General features: G+C 39.8%; 1 protein-coding gene across 4 annotated transcripts; it reads right to left on the reverse strand.

The window, feature by feature from the left end:
* Positions 1-1,860: 1,860 nt before the first annotated feature.
* zdhhc3a (zinc finger DHHC-type palmitoyltransferase 3a) lies at positions 1,861-19,834 on the reverse strand. Of its 4 annotated transcripts, none has more exons than XM_035163211.1 (7): positions 19,520-19,832; positions 17,260-17,713; positions 15,754-15,878; positions 15,420-15,516; positions 14,874-14,955; positions 11,431-11,561; positions 2,964-3,305 (listed from the first exon to the last, which is right to left on the reverse strand). In XM_035163211.1, the coding sequence occupies exons 2-7, from the start codon at positions 17,599-17,601 to the stop codon at positions 3,099-3,101; spliced, it is 984 nt and encodes a 327-aa protein (XP_035019102.1). In that variant the 5' UTR covers positions 17,602-17,713; positions 19,520-19,832; the 3' UTR covers positions 2,964-3,098. The 4 variants fall into 4 exon arrangements, with proteins under 4 accessions (XP_035019101.1, XP_035019102.1, XP_035019103.1 ...); XM_035163212.1 differs by lacking the exon at positions 2,964-3,305 and adding an exon at positions 4,444-7,777; XM_035163209.1 differs by lacking the exon at positions 2,964-3,305 and adding an exon at positions 8,268-10,584 and having other exon boundaries at positions 19,520-19,834.
* Between the last annotated feature and the right edge of the window lie 2,198 nt (positions 19,835-22,032).

Here is a 22,032-nt window from a genome sequence, read left to right on the forward strand (position 1 = left end):
GACGATGCTATGATGCAAGCCTCAAAGACTGTGAGCAGGTCCAGCAACTGAAACAGGATGTCAACAGAGGTCTTAAGAACATCTACCAGTCCATGGTTCCTGGCAAACTAAAGCTTTGGTGCTTACAGTTTGGCCAATTACCCCGACTGATGTGACCACCTGCCCACTATGCTCAACTCCAGCTACTCTCAGGCCTATCCTCACTGGTTGTAAAACAAGTCTGTCCCAAGGAAGGTATACGTGGAGACGCAACCAGGGACTCAATGCCTTGCAGCAATAACAGAAACAAAGAGAACTGTTACCAATGCCTTGCCATCAAAAACATCATACACAGTCCTAAGGACAACTTTGGTCCGTGAGTGGGAACAGGGACAGAAAGGGTCTCCTCCACTGACCAGGAGTGGTCAGTTGGAGAAAGCCAGAGACTGGGAGATGTTGGTGGACGTGGGCCAGCGGCTTACAGTCCCATCCCATATTGTCACTACCACCCTGAGACTAGACTTGGAACCCTTGTCCAACACCCTGCGTGTCGTCTACTTCGTAGAATTGACAGTACCCTGGGAGGATAATGTTGACGAAGCGAATGAGAGGAAAAGGCAGACATGGCAGACAGGGCATTTTAGGCAGAGCAGCATGGCTGGAAAGCAATAGTTTGCCTTGTGGAGGTTGGATGCAGGGGTTTTCTTGCAACATCCACCATCAGGTTGCTCAAAGATCTGCGCCAGACCATAAAAGAAACATCACACACTGCAGAACGCTGCAGCCAATGGCTCTGGATCAGGAGGAAAGATCTCAAATGGGCCCCAAGATACTAGGGACATGCATCCAGGTCTGATCAACCTGTGGTGGGCCTGCCTTAAAAGAGGCTGTCTTGTGATTAAGGCAGAAACACCTGATGACACTAAGGTACACAACTGAAGATATGTCCCTAACATCCGCTGGTGGTCACTAACATCCAATAACATCAACTGGCAGTCGGCATTAATTAGTGCGGCAGAACGTACAAGGGATATTCTCCATCTTGTCCTATGTTCTAAAATGGGAAAGTGTTTAGTTTAAAAAGGCATAGAGGTACAAATGTCTGATCTACTGAGCGGGCCACATGGCTTTCATAGTACTGCCATACAAGCCAGTAGTTAGTCAGATTTACCTTTTGCCTCAGGGTCCCCTTAAGTCCGGGCTGTATCATTGATTACAAGGTCAAAACACTTGACAAAGAAAAGGTGCACACCTGAAGTTATGTCCCTAACATCCGCTGGTGGCCACTAACACCTGCTAACATCTACTGGTAGTTGGTAACCTAAATTGTGCAGAAGACCTTCAAACGTACAAGGGATATTCAACATCTCTTCCTATATTAAAAAAAAGAGCACTATTTCATTTATCTAAGCTCATGGTCTAAAGCACATTGGGGTTAGTGCTATCAGTCATGTTAAAATCCAGGCAACCAGGCACCAGGCACATTGTTCAAAAGCATTGTAGTTAATTTCCTAATAAATCATTGGTGAGTTTTAGGCATAACAGGCAGACACTAATGTCATGTCATTAGACATCAGCATATTGCCATAAGGTCATAATAGACAATTTACCAGATAAGTGAGAATGCTTTTGAAGAGGAATAGGGTTCATTTTGTGCACAAACAGATTATGTGTGTGTGTGTGTAACAAGCAGAGTGTGCATGGCACACAATGTGTTTCTGGCTATGCCGCTAAATATTAATATTCTGAAAATGTGGATCTGGATAAGATTTTGTTGGTCAATTGTGCAAATACTGCAATTGCTGCTGCCTAAAAATAGTAATAGGAATGCACCAATAAGGTGTCTGACCACACTTGATTTTAAGTCAAACACACCCATGGTAATTTGTAAAATACAGATTTAATATTAACTTCGAATAAAAAAAAATGTAATGATTAAACCCACAAAGTCATACAACACAGGTAGGTAAAATAATGTAAACATTATCAAACATCAAGCACCCATTAAAAATGTAAAAGCCCTTAGCCAGCAGCCACTTTCTAGCTTACTCAATTACAGAGGAATCACTTCAAACTGAAGACAATTACCCATTTTCCACAGGAGTGATAAAAATGACAATGGAAACTCAGACACATATGCCATAGTTTAGATCAGAAGTTGAACAATATGCAAAGTATGTCACAATTAAACATTTTCTCATGAAAGACATATAAGGCACAAGGTGAATTCAAATCCTCAGAGACAATGAATCAGAGTAGTGAAAAGACATTCTCAGACATGACCTCCGAAGGAACTCCGGATAATTGGGTCTTTCTCAAGAGGTTTCCTATCACAAATGAACAACACTGCAGGAGATTCTCTGCTCAGGTGCGTTCACAACAGCGACAAATCCCATGGAGTGTTCAGATGAGGGGTGGTGCAGCAGGCAGGATGTAACATCTAAATTCTGCTGCAGAGGTAGAATCAACACCAGCATCGGCCCTTATCACCAAAAACTCTCTTGACCTCTTCGTCTGTCTTCTATGTGTATGGCTCCACTTTGTCATGCTGAGATATTTGTTTTCTTTTAGTTTTTTTCATTTTTGTCACGTCTGTCATGTGTTAGAAGCATCATCAACCTCTCACTCGCTTACGCATTGGTCTCCTGATGTATTGTCATGTAGGCTCCTCTGGAGTTTCTACTGACTTTATACAAGGGGGCCAGACAGAGAATGTCTGCAGAAACTCCAGAGGCTCTCACTTGGACATTTGCGTTGACACACTGGAGTTGAGTACAGCTTTCTCCTGAGACAGCTCAATCAGGTCTGCAGCCTCTCTGCCTTTATTTCATCAGATAGTTGTATTATATATAAACTGCAGGTCTGGCAGCAGGAATTTACAGATCATTAGATTCGCTCTTACGGTGTGTGAAGGGACAGTAGATTTATAAAAGTACACACACACAAATTATATTAAACACATTATATCATATATAATATATTCTAATATATATTTATATATATGTAAATGTAAAATTCCAGAAAGGTGGTTTCTACATTAGAAAACGTTGGAAACCAAGAGATCTTCATGTGCCAATGGAGCAGCTCTGTCAGACTAAGAAAAAAAATGTTCTCCAGTGCTAGTTGAGCGATATCTCTATGATGTCCTCCTCGATTATTTCCCCTTGTGTGGTGGTGTTGTGCTCTAGAGGACTCTTCTTGCAGCTCAGCCCTGTGAAGGGGCTGCACCAGGACAGGGAGAACGGGCCTCCAAAGGCCATTTGCATGGCCTCCCAGCACGGCACCTTCACCCACTTCCCTGTCTCGCCCTTCAGACGCTCGATTGCCTGGAGAAGACACAATGAGTCTGTGAGGTGGAAGGAGCTGAGCCACAAGGACTGACTGTGAACCTTCTACATATAATCAATCACACGTGACACGGATGACGGTACTAAAAAAACTGCAGCAAACGATTATGGTTTAGCTTTGTGGGCTAGCTTCTCAGACACACGTGAAACTAACCAGACTAAAAATAGCATTGATAATTAAATTATTGAACAGGCAATAATACTCATTTGCTGTATGTATGTTGAAAACAAATTGTTCCTGAGTTTATTCCTTCTTTCCATTTTGGCCAAGAGCAATCCTGTCCTAGAGTGACTATACTGCAAAAAATGAGGAAGAAAATCTGCAGTTCTCGTTAATTTTTTCCAGGTCCACTAAAAGTATGCAATACAATAAAGAATTGAAAAAAATAATTTTGACCTAATAAGGGTGCTAGATGGTGGGTGAAGGGATCATTACAGATGTTGCAATTAAGGGAATGTGAATGTCTGATTTTCCTAAAATCCCTATCGAGAATTCTTTTACCAGACTGAATTCACTTGTTTTCTAAGAAACATGCCCAAGATATATTTAAAGCACAAAACTGCTCACATGCAATTGAAAATAAGTAATAATGGGAATAAGAAACCATACAAAATATTTTTAAAACAGCAGAGACGTCACAGAGCTCACTCATTCATACATATGTTTGGTTGAATCTGAAACTGCAAAAAAAATAAATAAATAAGAGACAAGAAATAAGAAATAAGAAGTGCACTTTGACCTCATGATTGAAATCAGCATGCTTGTGATGTGTTAAGCTTGATGGGATGTCTAACATGAGGTCTGATCCAAGCTTACCTCTGTCAATGTTTAAAGAGCTGTCTGCTTCAGAAAGCTTTTGGCAGAGTGCGTTATCAACCAAAGCAAATGCATGAGTGTCGAGAGAACATTGGGAGAAAAGGGTCAGATTACAAACAGTAAAGTGGGAGGAGGATAAAAGACAGAAGTGAAATTTAACAATGCAAGGGTGAATGAGAATAGGAGTGTGTGAGGGAAAAGTAAAAATAAATTTTTAAAAAACATTATTTGAATATTGAAAAACACAGTTGTCCAGAGTCAAATTGAAACTATTACAAATAAAGTGGGCAAACACAGTTATTGTATTGCAACTGAGAAATATTTATTCTCTGTGCGTGTGCTGAAAATATCTCCAGAATATTTGGAAAGAATTCAAATTTCTAAAAAAAAATTGGACAAACAGAGGTATAAAATGCAGAGAGCAGTTCACATAGGTGAAAATCTTAAATAATAGATACAGTGTGCCGATTTTAGTATTAGTGTAAATGTGAATTGTGAATGTCAAGTTAATACATTTTTGAAGGCATTTTTGAAGTCCATTAAAACCCAGATGCTGCTTAATATGCTCTATGCAGAAGTTCACATTTTTTTTACACAGGTTCTCTTTAACAGGATTTTATACTTTTCTCCAGTAGAGATAATTTTATAGCCAAGACTTATTTTTTATCATTCACTGAATAGAATTGGTGTTACTGCAGGAGGCCAAGCTTTTCTCCAAAAAAAGGAGAAAACAGAGAGATAATCTGTGTTACTGCAGGAAGCTAAGCTTTTCTACGAAAATACAAAAAAGGGGAGAATACAGATACTGTAAGTTGACATTTGAATTTTGCACAGTCAAAAGCCATTAAATTTCCCAGATTAACAGTGCAACAATGACTCAACAAAACAAGGCAAGAGCAAAGCAAGCTGGCAAACTGATTTTGTTTGGAGGAAAAAACAACAAAAAAACAATTTTTTATCATCAATCAAAATGATTTACAGCTGTGGATGAGGAGGTGGCTCAGGGACACCTCCAGCTGTGCCTGGTGGGTATTTGACAACTGTCACAGAGGGAGACAGAGACAGGAATGCTGCACACAGGATCGTGGTCCTCTGAAAGCCATGGAGACAAAAGAACAGAGCGAATAGCCAGCCCTGCAGAAAAGCAGAGGGGAGTGTATACTGGTACTGAGTAAACGTATGTGTCCATCATTAAAGAGATCTGTAAGCTGAAAGCTGTGTGCGGTGTGCTCCGTACTGAGACAACTGACCATGGTAACCTCTTGGGTTACAGCAGCCTTCTATGTTCTGTTTTTTTTTCATTAGTAGGGTCAGACCTTATTTTGTAATTGCTGTGTATTCTAAATTGAGATGCATCAATCTGTCAATCAAGTGTGGGATAAAAATCAGGGATCATTCTGATGATCATTTATGCAGATGTGACCTATCTATATATTAAATAGTTTCGTAAACCTGTTAATGATGTTTCTGACACGCAACAGATGGAAACATGAAAAAAACAAAAAGAAAACAAGTATCTGCAGATGAAAAAGCGGCACCATACAAGAAGACCCCGATGAAGATGTCAAGACAGTTTGTGGCAATGACAGTCGAAGCTGGTGTCGATGTGATCTCTGCAGCAGAATTCATTATGTCCTTCAGCCTGCTGCACCACCCCTCACCTGAATCATGCAAATGATTGGTTCCTGTTGTAAACGTGTCGAAGCAGAGAATCTCCCGCTGTGATGTGCATGTGTGAAAGGAAAACTCAGGAGACCCAAATGTCTTAAAAACAGCTTATGTAACTTGTGCTGAGTAACAGCTCTGAGTTGTGACCGTTATGCAGTTTTTCCATGTACAGAGAACACAGCCCATCAATCTTTCACTGCGTAGCCACACTCACTTAACTGAAACAAGGCCTGAACAGGAAGTGCAGTCACTGAAACAAACACAGCGAACTCCTGATATTTTAAGTTTCTTTGCTTAATAATAGCTGTAGTTGAACAATGTTTTTTGAACATTGTAGACGCTCAGTCAGTGTAAGAATGGGTTTTCTGGGCACAGAGGCCATGTTCACACCTAGTAATAACATCCATCCTGAGAGATTCAATCACAAGTGGAGAGCGTTAAGTTTGTGTCACAATTTACATTAAATGCATCCTAAATGTCTCCTGTGACCACTTGCAATCAGATCTCACATTCCCACTCTAAATGCAAATAATTACATTACAATACAATTTTTTTTGGTTTGTGTTTTTATCCAGATTGGATATGCAGATGTGACTGTGTGCTTCTGTGAGTTGGTGTGAGCTAGTAAGCAAGAGGTAGGGAGAGAGGAGTATGGAGGGGTTGAATTAATGTCATGTAGCTGTGAGGAGTTTATCAATTTAAGGAAAACATCAATCATTATGTTGTGATAAGTGTTGATATTTTTGCTGTGGCTACAAACAAAATATGGGAACTGAGAAGTGTAAAAATGTTAGATTCTTTATTAAATATGTTTAATTCATTGTGAAACTGTGGTAGGTAAGATGAGTATGCAGCCCTTCCTATGTGGCCCAGATTGCATTTGCATTCACTTCTGATCACATGCTTCCTGGACCACCTCCGCATTTGGGTGGTGGTGATCAGATCTCAGGACGCATTTGGGTGCGTTCAGACCTGCGCTTAACTCTGACCACTTGTGATCAGATCCCAGATCAGATGTTGATAACATTTCTGAAGAGGGTCAGAGTGAAAACGAGAGAGGCACAGTACGAGTCAGTGTCATCATCAAGATGATTTTCAAGCTGTTTTTGTATGGTAAAATTGTTTTGAAAAATTCACCAAAATTACAGCAATTTTTTACCACTTACCTCTAGTTGTATGTAGTTTGGGATTTTTCTAAACTTGAAAAAAAGCTAAATTGTATGTATTGCCAGAAGCAATGTCCTGTTTGTTCTATTTTTCTTCTGTGGGAGTAAATTTTATACATTTGGGTATAATATATATATTTTTTAAATGATAAGTTGCAACCCTAAGGAATTTGTCTTTTCCAATTGTACTGGGATGGCAGTAGAAATGTCAGGGTGCATGTCTCAAAACTTCAGTACCTAAATCTAAAACTATTTGAGTGACAAGAAATCAATCGGGAAAGGTGGTTAAATGACTTCTCGTAAATTAGCTGAAATAACATCTTAAGGGAAAGCAAGACAAGACACAGTAAGAAAATGGGCTTCTGATACAACACAGAGAAGGTCAGACAAAAACAGATCATCATAGTTTGAAACAGGATACACAAACTGAAAGTTTCCTTTTCTCTGCAACTTAACACAAAATTTAATGTATAGCGCACTTGGTTTGGCAACAAAAAAAAGAGATGAGAAGCTGTCCATGATACAGTGTAAATCGTGTTCAACATTGGGAGCAACAAAACGGCAAACGTCTGCTCTGTGGGGTTGGACCGGGCCTCCCAATTTGTTTCTGACCCGGCTGCCTCGTTCCCTGCGCTGAGCTCTCACACCACATACTGGTATGTCTCAGCCTTCCCATGGTCAGGGGTGGAGAAGGGACTAAACCACAATAAGGAGAAAGGGTGTCCGAACACCGCCCTCATGTTCATCCATTTAGTTTTTTTAGCCCATCTTCTCTCTTCCTTTTTCAACTGCTCTATACCCTGAAAACGAAAGATAACCAAACTTCAGTAGGTGTGCTTTTGAGACCCTGTCAATAAATCAAAATGAAAATATCACTTCATTCAAACTGCTAAATATGAGGAAAGGGAAACAATCTGTGCCAAAAGCCGAGTAATTCAGGCTTCAAGTGATATATTTATCTACTAGGATACTAACGGGGGTGGTTGTTTCTCAGGAGGTCGAGCAGGTCATCCACTAACCAGAAGATCCCCGTCTCCCCCATTCCGTGTGCCTTGGGCAAGCTTCTGAACCTCAAATTGTCTCTGACGGCTGTGCCGGCAGTGTATGATTAATGTATGATAGACAAGTGCTGCACATAGATGCACTGTGTGAATGTGTTTAAATGGGTGGATGTCAAAACTGTACTGTAAAGAGCTTTGAGTGTTCATGAAGACTAGAAAAGTGCCACAAAAATACAGACCATTTCCCATTACCATTTGTGACAATGTTGACAAAGACTTGAACACGATGTTCACAGAATATTTAATTTATATTCTGGTTGCAAAGCATAGTTTGATTACGACTCAGGTCATCACATCTCTGACATTACACTGGAACCCAGGAGATGCATCATCAAGCAGTTGATAGCTGCCATATGTCGATATCACAGACTGCTGTGAAAATTCCAAAAGGCCATTATATTGTGATTAAGATAAGGGCTCCAGACTAACTTTTTACTCTGATTGCACTGGTGCACCAGCGCATAATTTAAGTGCACCCAAGATTTTTCACTGATCCTTTTGGCACCGCAACAATACACCTATTATACCTTTCCTTGACAGTTCCCAAATACATTCGTAATTTCTCGACTACGGCTGGGTATCGGCAGTGATTTCCCAAATCGATTCGATTCCTATTCACAAGGTCTTGATTTTATTCAATTTTCAATTCGTTCAATATATCGATTCAATTCAGGATATTTCATTGTGAAATACCAATTTTGCTTGGATATGACAGATATTCTCAGAGAACTTAAACTTTAAATTGTGCAAGGAAACCTCTCACTTCCTGCATTATTAAAAATAATAAAGGTTCAGTGTGTAGAATTTAGTGACATCTAGTGGTTGCATGTTGCAGCTGAATGCCTCTCACCTCTCCAAACATGAAAGAGAACCTGTGGTATCCTTCAATTGTTATAAAAACTCAAAAGGTGTTTAGTTTGTCCAGTCTGGTATTTAAATATAAAGGGACCATTCTACGGTAAAGACACATACTGCCTCGTTCACGTCAACAAGCTCTCTATTGCTAAAATACACAGACAGCTAAATATTAGGTGCACTGGTGCAACCAAGGAGAATTTTTAGTCGCACTTTACAGATTTTTGGTCGCATGTGAGCACTCTGGAGCCCTGCGTATACATGTTTACATAATGTGACTAAGGATGGAATACTCCATGGGCCTGATCTACTCCATGGACCGAATAAAGAGTGCTAAATTGCGTGTGCATTATAACAGATTGATCTACTAAAAATAATTGCGGAAATGATAACAGGTGCAAACATGGTAGAGGCAGTAGTATTTGAATGTTTTGCGTGCGTTACTGGTTTCCGCCATGGAATTGGAGGTGTTAGTGGAAGAGGCAAACAAACATGTTGTTGAGCTACACCAAAGGAATATAAATATAACTCAAAGAAACGCGATATGGGAGATTATCTGTGAGAAAGTAAATGCTGTGGGTAAAACAAACAGAACAACCAATGAAATTAAGAGAACATGGCAGGACATAAGAAGAAGAACAGAAGAAAAAAATAGCTCATAATAAAACCTCTGCAAATAAGACAGGTGGGGGGCCGGTGAAAGAGATGCTTCTGACCAATATAAAGCAGCAGGTGCAGTTCCACTTTCTGAAAAAAATCATTCTCTCAGTCTTCTTCCATGCAATCTCCTCCTCACCACAATAACTGCATATCATGATTCCAATACAGTATGACAAGCTGTACGAGAAGCACAGGGAAGTCCTGCACTGCATTAAATCATTATTTTCTGCTCTAATGGATGTATACAGTTTAGTGTGGAAGAGCTCCATGTTCCTGTCAGACTAATTTCACAACCATTTTTTTGAAACCATACAGTATATACCTGTATCGCTGGTCTTACCATCCGAAACCACACATTCAACATTCAAGTTTCTATTCACACATTTTAAATCAAAGTAAAAAAGTATTTTCTCAGGCTAGATCCATACTAATACGTTTTTGTTTTAAAACAGTGTCTTAAAACTGAATCAATGTCTGTCCACACAAGCGATTTGGCTTTGAATCAAATGTAAATGTAAGCACAAGTGGGTCCACCTGCTGGGCAACGCTGCTTGACGCATCTAAGGCGGTGCCATTGTGCCTGCTGCAGGGTTGTCAAGTGGGAGCCACTCTTCACTTGCTCCTTTAATCTCGGAATATCGTACCGAATATCCTTCGAGGTGAAGGAGCAGCAGCAGGGATGTCTCGCTACCACTCACTGCAGCTGGCCCTAGAATCCTTCTCTGCCCCACAGCTTATCCTTCCTTTGGAGCCCTTTGTTCTGCCTCCTTCGCAAGGTCTTTGAGACCCTTCTTCAGCTTGTAGCCTCTGACCATAATGGACATAAGGAACCGCTGGATGGATGATCCAGTGTAGCCTGTACAGCTGACTTCCACTGGATAAGTGTATGCCCTCCACCCTGCTTGTGAGCATACAGTTGCCAGCTCTGTATACGTCTTCCTCTCGAAGGCAACTTCCATACCATCGTCCCACGGAACCGACAGTTCAGCCATGATGATTGTCCCACTGGGGGTAGACGATAGCACATTGTCCTGTCAAAGGGAAGGGAAGTTTCAACTGATGGTCGAGGTCAGCTCTCATGTTCCACTCCCCTCCAGGAGACAGGAAAGACCACTCCCTTGTGCTGCTGCTGTGAATCTTGCCCACTTGCCTTACAAACTACATCAACTGTTTACAGGCTGGCCCTGTTTGCGTATCTCAAGGATTTCAGTGAGCTTCATACCGGCCCTGTGTAAGTGTATCCTTGTAGCCAGACAGGATGTGCTGCAAGCTCAGGTTCTGGGATTTGCAGAATTAGCAGGTCTCCTCTGAGTCGTACCAGCCGTAATAATCCCTGTACATACTAACACACCTGAAAATGCGAATCAACTGACTATTCATGTACATTAGGCAGGTGTGAGTTGGTGTTAACAAGAGGCAGATGGTCACTGTGAATAAGGAACAGCAATAGTGCAATAGAGATTTGTTTTTCTGGATCGATGACCAGGTCCACCTGGTCATCGTTTTTGCCCTCACCGTTGGTAGTTGAGTCTCTACAGATAGAAACCAATCAGACTACATCACAATCCTGGAGTTTTCAAACTAAAACAGGGCCAGCTCTATTTCAAACTTCTCCATTATAGTGTGGATGACAGGCATACACATAGCAACAGTGATGTGTTTTCAAACAAAAACGTAGTTGTGTGGATGTACCCTCAGGCTACAGTGGGAGAAACATCCCTTGGCTGCAACGGTCTAAATTAGATGTGGAAGGTCAAAGATATTAATCTTTAAACAACAGAGGGTGAAAGTAGCAGGGAGAACATCAGAAAAGTAGCAAGATGTTGTTAGAAAAAATGGATAGGAGGAGAGTGTTGGTCACTAAACAGGTCACTTACGGTCTCATCGGTACAGATGGAATGGACTTGGGTGCCGAACATCACAGAGGTGAAGATGAGGAAGAGGAGACCCTCAAAGCACAAGAGTATGAGGAGGATGACTGTTGCAGGGGGAGAGAAGGAGCTGCACTCTGGGGGGACGGAGGGACAAGGAGAAAGAAGTGAAAGGGCAAAGAAGAGGATCATATGAAGAACCGCTACACTAAGATAACAAAAACTACAGTTACTTTAATGTTGAACTATGTGTCACTAAAAGAAGGAGGCTAAGCTTATAAACTATTCAGTCTACAGCTATAGGCAGTGATGTACTGATTATGGAGATTTAAGTACAAATATAATACTATATTTTATCACCACTTTACAGTAAGTCACGTCTGCTGCATTGTGCAAGTCCCTTATACACATACATTTTTGTTAAGTGGTACGTTTTGTCAATTTATCGACTAATCGTAAAAAAAAATCAACAAACACCTGATTTTCAATGAGACATGCTGTCTTATTTCATTATGAACAAAGTAGAGGAGAGTATTCATATTTATGATGCAGTCACTCAAAATGGGAACTGCTGCTCACACTGCTTGATAGTCCGTAACAGAAACATCCAATTAACTAATTAAAGTTATTAATCCTGACCATGGACTGTATATAAACATGAGGAAAGGTATCCTCTTCTTCCCTCTGTCAAGAAATGAAGCCAAAATATCCCAGACATGAATGTTGCCATCTTGCGGCAAAGATGATCCATAAGTCATTCCATCCATATTTTGAGAGCCAATGATAATGAAAATAGAGCAGCGCCGAACTGATCATGTGGCTGGAATAGAGTTACAGCCACGTCGGTGTTTAGGTTGACGCACACAGCAGAGTGTAGTAGTTGCAGCCGGCAGCAGCACATGTGCTAATGTTTGGGCTCCTGCAGAGAGATGTGGACATTTCTGATTCTTAGATTCATCACGACGCGGACGTAGAAAGGACACTCAAATTAAAGATCCGGTCGTCCTGTACTGTCTGAGTCTGCTTCCTCCTCACTCTCCACTGACCTGCGCTCACTTTACACTTTACCAATAAACACCATCAATGATCAGAAGTTATTAGGACACGTACAGTACAGACGTTTACTTGGTGTTTCTTTGATTTGCTCTAGTGTTTAGGAGACACATTTAAACCTGCTACACAACACATACGTAACATGTCTCCAAGACATCAGGGTTAAAGTAACCAGAACGATCCGGATTTAATGATCTGAAATCATAATAACTGAAAACATGTGATTATCAGTTCTTGTGTGCAGACAGACAGACAGACAGACAGACAAAGACACAGACACACACACACACAGAAGATAAGTTCTTACGCAGATTATGAGGCAACACTGTGTTTTAACTTCATTGTTGCAGAAGAAGCGACACCCCGTTTATCCAGGAACATAAATATGAATTCAGTAGGTTTTTATAAATGTGATTATCGGTTTGTGTGTGAAGAGGGACAGAGATGAGCAGACACACACACAAACTTGTCTCACTTGTTGACCTGCACAGAGTAATGTGCCTCAGTGCAGTGGCGCTGACTTGATTTATATATCGTGATATATATCGATATCGAAAAAGATTATCGTGAGAAGATTTTTTTCCATATCGCCCAGCACTAACAGTAATGTTTGGGAGATGGAGCCACGGTACTAAGCTCCCACCTTGACAAATCATGCTCAACTAATCATAAGTCAGTGACAGCTGTCAATCATGATGTTTCACAAAGTTTTTATAACATCAATACAGTTAATGCTGAATTTACTCTCAAACTTACAATCAACTCTTTATTTAGTGCATCTTACTAAATAGATTTTCTGACTTTGGGGTCAACCAAAGTGGAATCGGGCTTAATTGTAGATGAGACATTGTAAACCAAATATTAATAGTAATACAAATTTTTTTTTTTTAAATCGAGATCTAATTAAGGGCAGTGAGTCAAACAGCAAATTGCAATGAAAACAGAATGAAAGTCTAAGGGTGCTGCTTTATGAGTGGATAACTTTCTTTCTATCTTCAACCACATTTACAATAGTAACAACTAGACACTAGGGATGCCACTGTGTAGAGATTTTCCCCCCGGGTTATAAACTTGTGACAACACCACCGTTACTGATTATACCTGGCATGTAGCTAATCATGGTTTTTGGTTTGTTCTGCAGCCAGCCCAGTAGCTTCCAAGTACAGCAGGTTGAGGAAGGCACACTGTCTGGAGTCCCGCAGGAATGCAAATATTTGCAAAAATGTTCATTTCCAACCACTACAAAAGGAGAATGTCCAATTCTTCAGGTTTTCCTACATTAACTACAGGCATCTTACATTAATTGTATAACAATGCTATTATTTATATATTAAGTATTGTCGGTGTAGATAAAGCCTGATGGAGATTTATGAATAACAATTCATCATCATTATGGATAGAAAGAGAAAAATACTGTCTTATTCTGTGACTTAGCTTTGAAAAGCCTGATGTTAACTGATGGTCATTTAGTTTTCTTGGTTGAAATTATTGGTGCAGATTATTAGACAAGGTCATTTTTCCTTCATGTTCTAACTTTTAAGAGCATCAGTAGGACAGACATGTCATGTCACGTCATTGCTTTGGCGGAGGTACAGTATGTGCTCTGCCATTCTCGTCTTTCTTTTCGTCTAAGTAAATAATAATAATAATAATAATAATAATAATAATAATAATAATAAGGATTCTTCACATCTTAAAAGAAATATAAGTTTTTCCATTCTACTTTCGAAGTGAAGGCGGGGTGAATCGATAACTTTCTGAACCAAAAAAGTTATTTTTAAAATGTGTTAGACATGATTTTGATGATTTTTTTGATTTTGATTGCATTTACATGTTGAGGTGGACATGGAGGAAGATTCTGGTTTGATGTATAAATGTTTATTTTCCTATGATATATTGTTTTTTCTATGACAATGGTTATTGTATATCTAATTTTGTGAGGCCTGATCATATTCATTATGATAATGATTTACTGGCAATTTTGAACTTGCCACGAATGAATCAATTCAGTTTCACCTGAAAACTTAACCTGAAAAAATTGGATTGGGTGGCTGCCCTGTGAAGGTATAGTACCAAAACGCTGCAGCATAATAATTCACTGATTTCAAGTTGGAGCTCTTTTCTGTTTTTGATCTACTCGTCCCTCTCCTACGCACCTGTTCCGCCAAATGTAGGTGTAAAGCATTCTTTAGTTTTTAAGATATCTCACACTAAAATAAACCTTGCCAATGTCTATCCTTAAATAATTTTAAATGTTACTTATATTCATTTGTATTACAATAAAAGTGTCAGAATAGTTACAGTGAAATACAATATCAATCCAGGGCTCATAATTCTGACAGATCTTTTTTGACAGTGAAGGAAATTATAGGTTATAGAGCTTTAAAAACACTCACTTGTCCAATCATCTTCAAAGCAATAGAGGAAATGGAAGACCACCATGACCATAGCATGGAGAGAGATGAGTGCAATATACATCTGGGGTAAAAGACAAGAAAAGAAAAGACACAATGAAGGACAATTCACCACATACACTGCATACAAAGTGGTAACCACTGAGGAATCCCTCTCGTCTGCATTTGGCATTACAACAGCAACTTCTACTGATTCCCTTAAAAAAGCTAGTAAAATGTGTTTTCAACTACAATCTGACAAATTGGTCACCTCTGAGCGTTAAACCGGACTCTGAACACTTGCAGTTCCTCACTTTACATGTATATATTATAGTATTTATATATCTTACCTTGTAATACTATTGTGTGTTATTTTTATATTGTGTCTTTTATTTTACTATTTTAAAAACTGGATGCAGGCGTAATAACACATTTCACTGCACCATGTATAATTGCGTACGTGATAAATAAAGCTTATCTTATCTTCCAACTTTAGATGCTGAAAGTTGGTCTTTGACTGAGTGAGACTCCTTGTCACCGTGAACTTACTGTGAAAAGCACAAAGTACTTTTGGTTGTTCTCCCCAACACAGTTATTGACCCAGGGGCAGTGATGGTCCATCTTCCGTATACAGCGTTTGCAAACACTGTGAGAGAGTTACACGTAAAGGGGAAAAAGTAATTGATCAAAATAAAAGGCAAACTGTGAATTTCAATGTTAGTAGAGAGAGTGAAAGGAACAAGATTGTGGCAGGAGCAATTTTCTAAGGTTGAAATTTCTGATAACAGTGTGCACTGTACAAAAACACTGCAGCTGTAAACATGGGACTGGGTGTGTGAACTTCAAATACTGCAATGAGCATATTACATCACATTTGCCCTACCTGCAGTGGTGGGCTCGGTCAGGCTTGATGCTGCTGCACTTTGGACATTTGTAGACCACCTGCCCTGGTTTCAACTGAAGGCTTTCTATGTATTCCTTAGTAGCATTCCCTTTTGGTACAGCCCCCTACCAGGAAACATCACCACAGAGAAGACTTGAGTGTAATTTTTGCTAATTAGTCAAAATAATTTACAAATAAGGCTAAATATACTGTAATATTGAGATTTTGCAGTGCCTATCTATACACACATTCGTGAACATTTGTTCGACATACATCATTCCTGACATGTTCTGCCCCATTGAAGATGATATAAGCATGCGTGTTGAGACAAAAGTCAGTTATTAGACATGCACATCCTCATGAATACTTTCTCGGCATTCTATGTAAATGCAAGAAAAAAAAAAACTATGATGCCTCATGAGCTTTCTCATGTTTGTTACCACACAGAGAGCTCTATAAACTCTTTGCATTTGTTCGCAGTGTCAATTTCTTCTTCTGCTGTCTGCCCCGGAGGCGCTGCGGCCGGGCTGTGCGCCTTCTCCCGGCTATGGAGCTGTCTGTGGTCTCTGCGCCCGTAGCCAGGGACTGTAAGTCATATCGTCATTGCAATATTAAACAACGTAATCGCATACGACATGTTTTCCTAATATCGTGCAGCCCTACCCCGAATTGTCCCTCATAGAAAAAGAGTGCTGCTGTGTGAATGTGTGTGTGAATGGCAAACTGTACTGTAAAGACTAGAAAAGCGCTATATAAATACAAACCATTTAACCATTTACCGTTTTATCTTTGCAAACGTGCAGTGCAACAAAAGATTCTAACACGACACGTTTTTTCCGCTCTATATGCAAATAATTTAGACTGTCGTTTGTGAAGACCAAATTATGTTGTTTTTACCCAGTATGGATTCACTGGCGTGTTGGATGAGAGAGCGAAAAGAGAGCAAGTGGAGTCAGATGGGATTCAATAAATGAATGAATGCACGCAGCTATGAAGAAAAATGTAATACAAGTATCGACCATAATGTGGTGATCAGTGTTGATCAAATGGATATATGGACACTGAGAAGCTAAAAACACGTTTAAACTGTAGCAGGTCAGAGACTGGGTCAGAGACGTAGTTGTGTGCATGTCAACACAAGTCGGAGAGAAAAGTGAGCAAGTGGAGTCAGGATAATGGACGAATATATATTTTTAAAAATAATCAATAAGTTTCAGTGCCTTTGTTAGTCATTTGACATGACAAATCGCCCAAACAATCGCCCAAAAAATAACAACTGACGATGGACTCAGTCTTTATAGACGTTATATTCGTCCAATTGCCCAACCCTAATAGCTCAGAGCGTGAGTAAATTACATGATCAATGTAACCCTGAACATCTCGCCAAAACCTTATTAAAAAAAATGGTGTTACATGACAGATAAAAAGAATCATTGAATATCCAACTGAAAAAATTCTTATTTGGGTACAGCCCCAGAAATGAACCCCCCAAAAAGCTCAACTTACAGGGTCAGTGCACATGGCCCTGAGGTGTGAGGCGAGGGCAAGGAAGGCCAGTGTGTTGAACAAGGTCCCGTTCACAATGCAGTATGTCAGACTCTTGGAGGGCAGCAGCATTACAAACAGCACCACAAACTCAGCATACAACACCAGCAGCCAGGTGATGACCGCGCACACTATGCCGCAGGCATCCCAGATGAACCACATGGCTGAGGCAGAGGAGGAAGTGATAACATCTTTGGAGATGGGGATGCGCTGCTCAGCCTGTAGGCAGTTTACTCCTGCCCGATCCCCGGCATGCCCACGCCCATGCTCTACGTCCCTGTATCTGTGCACTGGGCTCTTCATCCTTCATCTAAGCTGCCTGCTGCTGCCGGACACACTGGGTCTTCAGACCCCAGTCACCGCATGCTGATGGCGAAGAGCAGGAGGGTCCACAATTTGTATCTCTACAGAATTTCTAAGGGGAAAAACATATTATTAATCCACATGCATTGGTCCTATTAAATCTGTGGGATTAAAATTCGCTACTGTTGGATGTATTGTACAAAAAACGCATACTAGCAATAGACACAATTGAAAGATGCTGCAGAACTGAAACAATTAAATCGCTTAATCTATTGACACATAATCAATTGTAAGATTCTGTAGTTTCAGCTTCTCAACTGTGAGAATTTACTGAATATATTTAGCATTGTAACTGTTGAATAAGCAATTTGATGATATTAGGTTGGGATTTAGAAAATTGTGATGGGCACTTTTTTGATAGAAAATTCATTGAAAATAGAGCTGAATGTATGAGTAAATCTATTTATATATAATTATGTTCTCCCCATGATTGTGTGGGTCCTCTCTCGGTATTCTGGCATCCCCCCACGGTCCACAGATACACAGGTTAATTGGAGACCTAAATTGCCAGAAGGCGTGAAATTGTGTCTGAATGGTTGCAGAAAAAAAAATAACATAACTGTACACTATGAACAACTCTTTGTAAATTTACAGTCCCGGACACATGTACAACATGCACAGCTTGAAGCAATGAACTCCCATAATGTGTGCTAATGCTACACCTGTAATGAAGTACTTATGGCACAGCAGATTTGTGGATGACAAACCCATGTGATGTGCTGACATGCTGAATAGAACTGAAGGTTCCTGTTCTATCGGAAAACATGTCCATGTAAGCTCACTAATTAAACTTTCTCCCATTGAGCACTAAATATACGAAACCTCAATCAACCCTGCAACTCTAAAGCCATTTTCAGAAATCACCTGCGGGCCTCCAGTCTTTCTCCGCAGTTTGCCTTTCACACATGCACAACAGAGCAGGAGATCCTCTACAGGATTTTTCAGGTGAGGGGTGGTGCAACAGATAGATGCAGGAAGTAATGTATTAATTCCGCTGCGGAAATTGCTTTCTCTTTTTTTTTTTCATCTTTTCGCATGAACCGTCATCAACCTCCCTACTCACTTAGGGAGAATCCTGCGGTGGATCTCCTGCTGTTTACTTACATCGGCTCCTCCTGACGTTCTGCAGACTTTATATTTTTTTACGATCCTGTCTCATTCCACACACACTACCTTCTCTCCAAGCAGTGCCCAAGGTCAGGTTATAGATAAAGGACCAACCAACAGTGCATTGTAGTGTCTACGCTTAGGGACTTTCAGATCTAATTCAGATGCGCCAGACAGAGAGGCACCAACATCAACTCTCACCAACTTCACCTCTTTTGCGTATTTCACCAGTGGCGAGACGTAAGGGCACAATGTGATTTAGGAATGCATGCTTGAGACTCAACTATCCAATAGGATGCGAACACCTACAGGTAACATAGAGTGTGACAGCAATTCTAGCCAAACATGAATGTGCTGTTGGAATGGGTGATGCAAGTAGAGGAAGATATATGGTGATGCTGTGGGAGACATCGTCAGACAATTGCTTATGTTACTCTGTTGTATATTGTTTCACCTTCTGGTCTCCTTGATGCATCAAGTCTACATTAAAATCTTCTGCATAAGACATCATATACATATCTTACTTTTGTCCTTGTTGTAAGGTAAGCAGGCATCCTTGTCTTAGGCTAGATAAAGTAATAATTTAGTGGCTAACAATAATTGATTAGACAGTTTTCAGGCCTACATATCCACTGAAACCTGATACACACAAACCAACACACAGTACATTTTAGCTAATGCTTGTTGCTTTACAAACGTGTCAGAGTGAGCATTTACTAACTTGTTCACATATTCCTGTCGGTATGCTTACTTTCAACTGTGAAGCGTTAGACTACCGGGACTGTTCGGCTGCCTTCACTAGAGATGAATGATCATTATTTCCCGCTGAATCTCATCTGAACGATGAGCCAGGAAGAGCACCTTCCAGCCGATCCCTCTGCAGCTGTTCCGTGACTCCTCCTCAACATGCTGCTCCCGCCCTTCACAAACAACACGACGTAGCATATATGATATAATGTTTGCAGCCTTGGTAGCGTACGGTTCTCCGCGTATGGTGAACTGGTTGCGCATGTGTAGGTCTAAAACGGAGATTGTGGGATTCGCGCATGCGTAGAGAAACCTCGACCTGCAGAGCCGCCTCCGTTTCAGACGTACGCATGCGCCACCAATTTGACATACTCGGGGAACCAACTCTTCCATGGCTTCCAACATTATAAGAAAAACTTAAACAACTTTTTTTGTTCTTGTCTCCTACGGCTGGCATAAAAAATGCCAGCCGTAAGCCAACATAATAAACATAAATCTAAAACAGTTGTATCTCTACACACACATACGCCGACATGAACTATATATATATATATATATATATATATATATATATATATATATATGTGTATATGTATACACAGCCATGGAAATCTGAGTGGAGATACAGAGTGCTGCTTAAAGCTTTTCAATGTTATGCTACCAGTGTATTTATTTTTCTATCACAGAATACTATATGTTCAGTTTCATATTCTTAGTGGCATGGCGTTGCAGGACACAGTTTAAGGTAGTTTATTGGTTTGAGTTTAGATTAGGAAATGCTCAGTATTTCATGAAAGGGCTCTTTATTATTGTACTTGTACATTTGTACACCCCTTGCATACATGCACCAAGACATATATGCTGCCACTACTCCATCCTTGGGCGCTTTCGCAATGGCTGGTAGCCTTCTTGTTGTAATCATTTTTTCCACCCTGTCCTCAAAGTGTTCTGTTTAACTATATAAAAAATACAAACAATGATTAGGATAATACACATAATATCAACCTTAACCCCTACATTGAGGGAAAAGACAAACAGTATGTAAGTGAAAATTACAATGTCATACAAAAGTTTGGGAACCTCTTATAGTTAGTAATGTGATAGGATATGAACTGATCTTCAAAAGGCCTATTATTGAAAATACTTTTCTACATTTTAAGAAAGATTAGTGTATTGTTTTTTGTACAATTTTTTGTACCAGTGAAAAGAGAGAGCACTGTGCAAAAGTTCAGACAGCCCAAGAGATTTTATCTTTTTTGTCAGTTTATAATGTGAATTGAGGTCATAAATACATATTCTTCATAAATCTTGCTTATCCTTAGTTGTAGTACCGCCATTTTTACACATTTACACATGCATACGTTTAGAACGGGTGCTTGCATCTAGAATGGTATGGAAAGCCAAACGGTTAAAAAACATGTGAATTTGTCATGCACAAACTATACATAAACAACAGGTTGACAACGCGTTGCTTCGACTTTTTTTTACCAACAGAGCGGTTGTCCTCTAACCAGAAGGTTGGTGGTTCAATCCCAATCTTAACCATTCCAAATGCAAAAGTGTCCTTGGGCAAGGTACTGAACCTCAAACTGCCCCATTTACCTTTTATTTCTTTGACCTTTCTTCCCTATTTTGTGCAGCTGATAAAAATAAAATATTTGGATTGCACTTTAATGACTCGATACAAAATTGCCACCCGTTGCTCCTCCAAGAAGGAAACACATTAGCAGATATGCTGGCTTCAATCATTCATCATTCAGCAGCTGAATCGTTCAATTTTGATTTAGATGTTGATCTTACAGATCATTGAAAAATACAATGTGAAGATGTTGTGTTGGAGCATGAATTGTTTGGAACATTGTAATTCACCAGCACAACAGCAGAGGGCATACTTGACTATACTGTTAGTGCCAATGAAATTGACAGACAGGTTGACAAAAATGATCAGATTTTAACTAGGTGCTTAGTTGAAGAAATCATGTAAAATCATAAACTCATACATCATTGCAAAATTCTTAACCCTCAAGCTCACTAATTGTCAAAATGTCTTTTGAAGCTGCTTTCAAACATATTTTTTCTCCACATTTATGCATAACACAGAATAATACTGATCTTGTGATGAATTACATTCCTTTAAAGCAGATATCTCCCTAGTATGTACTTTCTGTAGACCAAAGTTAATCTTTTTCTCACTTATTCAATGAATATACTCTTCAAGTAGCTCTGATGATTAATTCAAGTTTCATTAGATTGCCACCAATGTTAAAAGACACAGACTTATTTCTGAATTGTAATGCAGGCTCTAAATGTACTCAATATTCAACAATATTCTCAAACTTCTCTGTCTTGTCGGTAAATATAACATGCAGGTTGATTAGACACTCTAAATTGAACATTGGTGTGAATGGCTGCTTGTCTCTGTATGTCGGTCCTGTCAAATACCTCAGCATTTATACATTTTTACCATCACTGAATAGCCAAGGCTCTTCAAACTTATTACCTTCATGATTGCCTCAG

This window comes from Hippoglossus stenolepis, chromosome 8 (genome assembly GCF_022539355.2).
Source record: "Hippoglossus stenolepis isolate QCI-W04-F060 chromosome 8, HSTE1.2, whole genome shotgun sequence".
NCBI lineage: Eukaryota > Metazoa > Chordata > Actinopteri > Pleuronectiformes > Pleuronectidae > Hippoglossus > Hippoglossus stenolepis.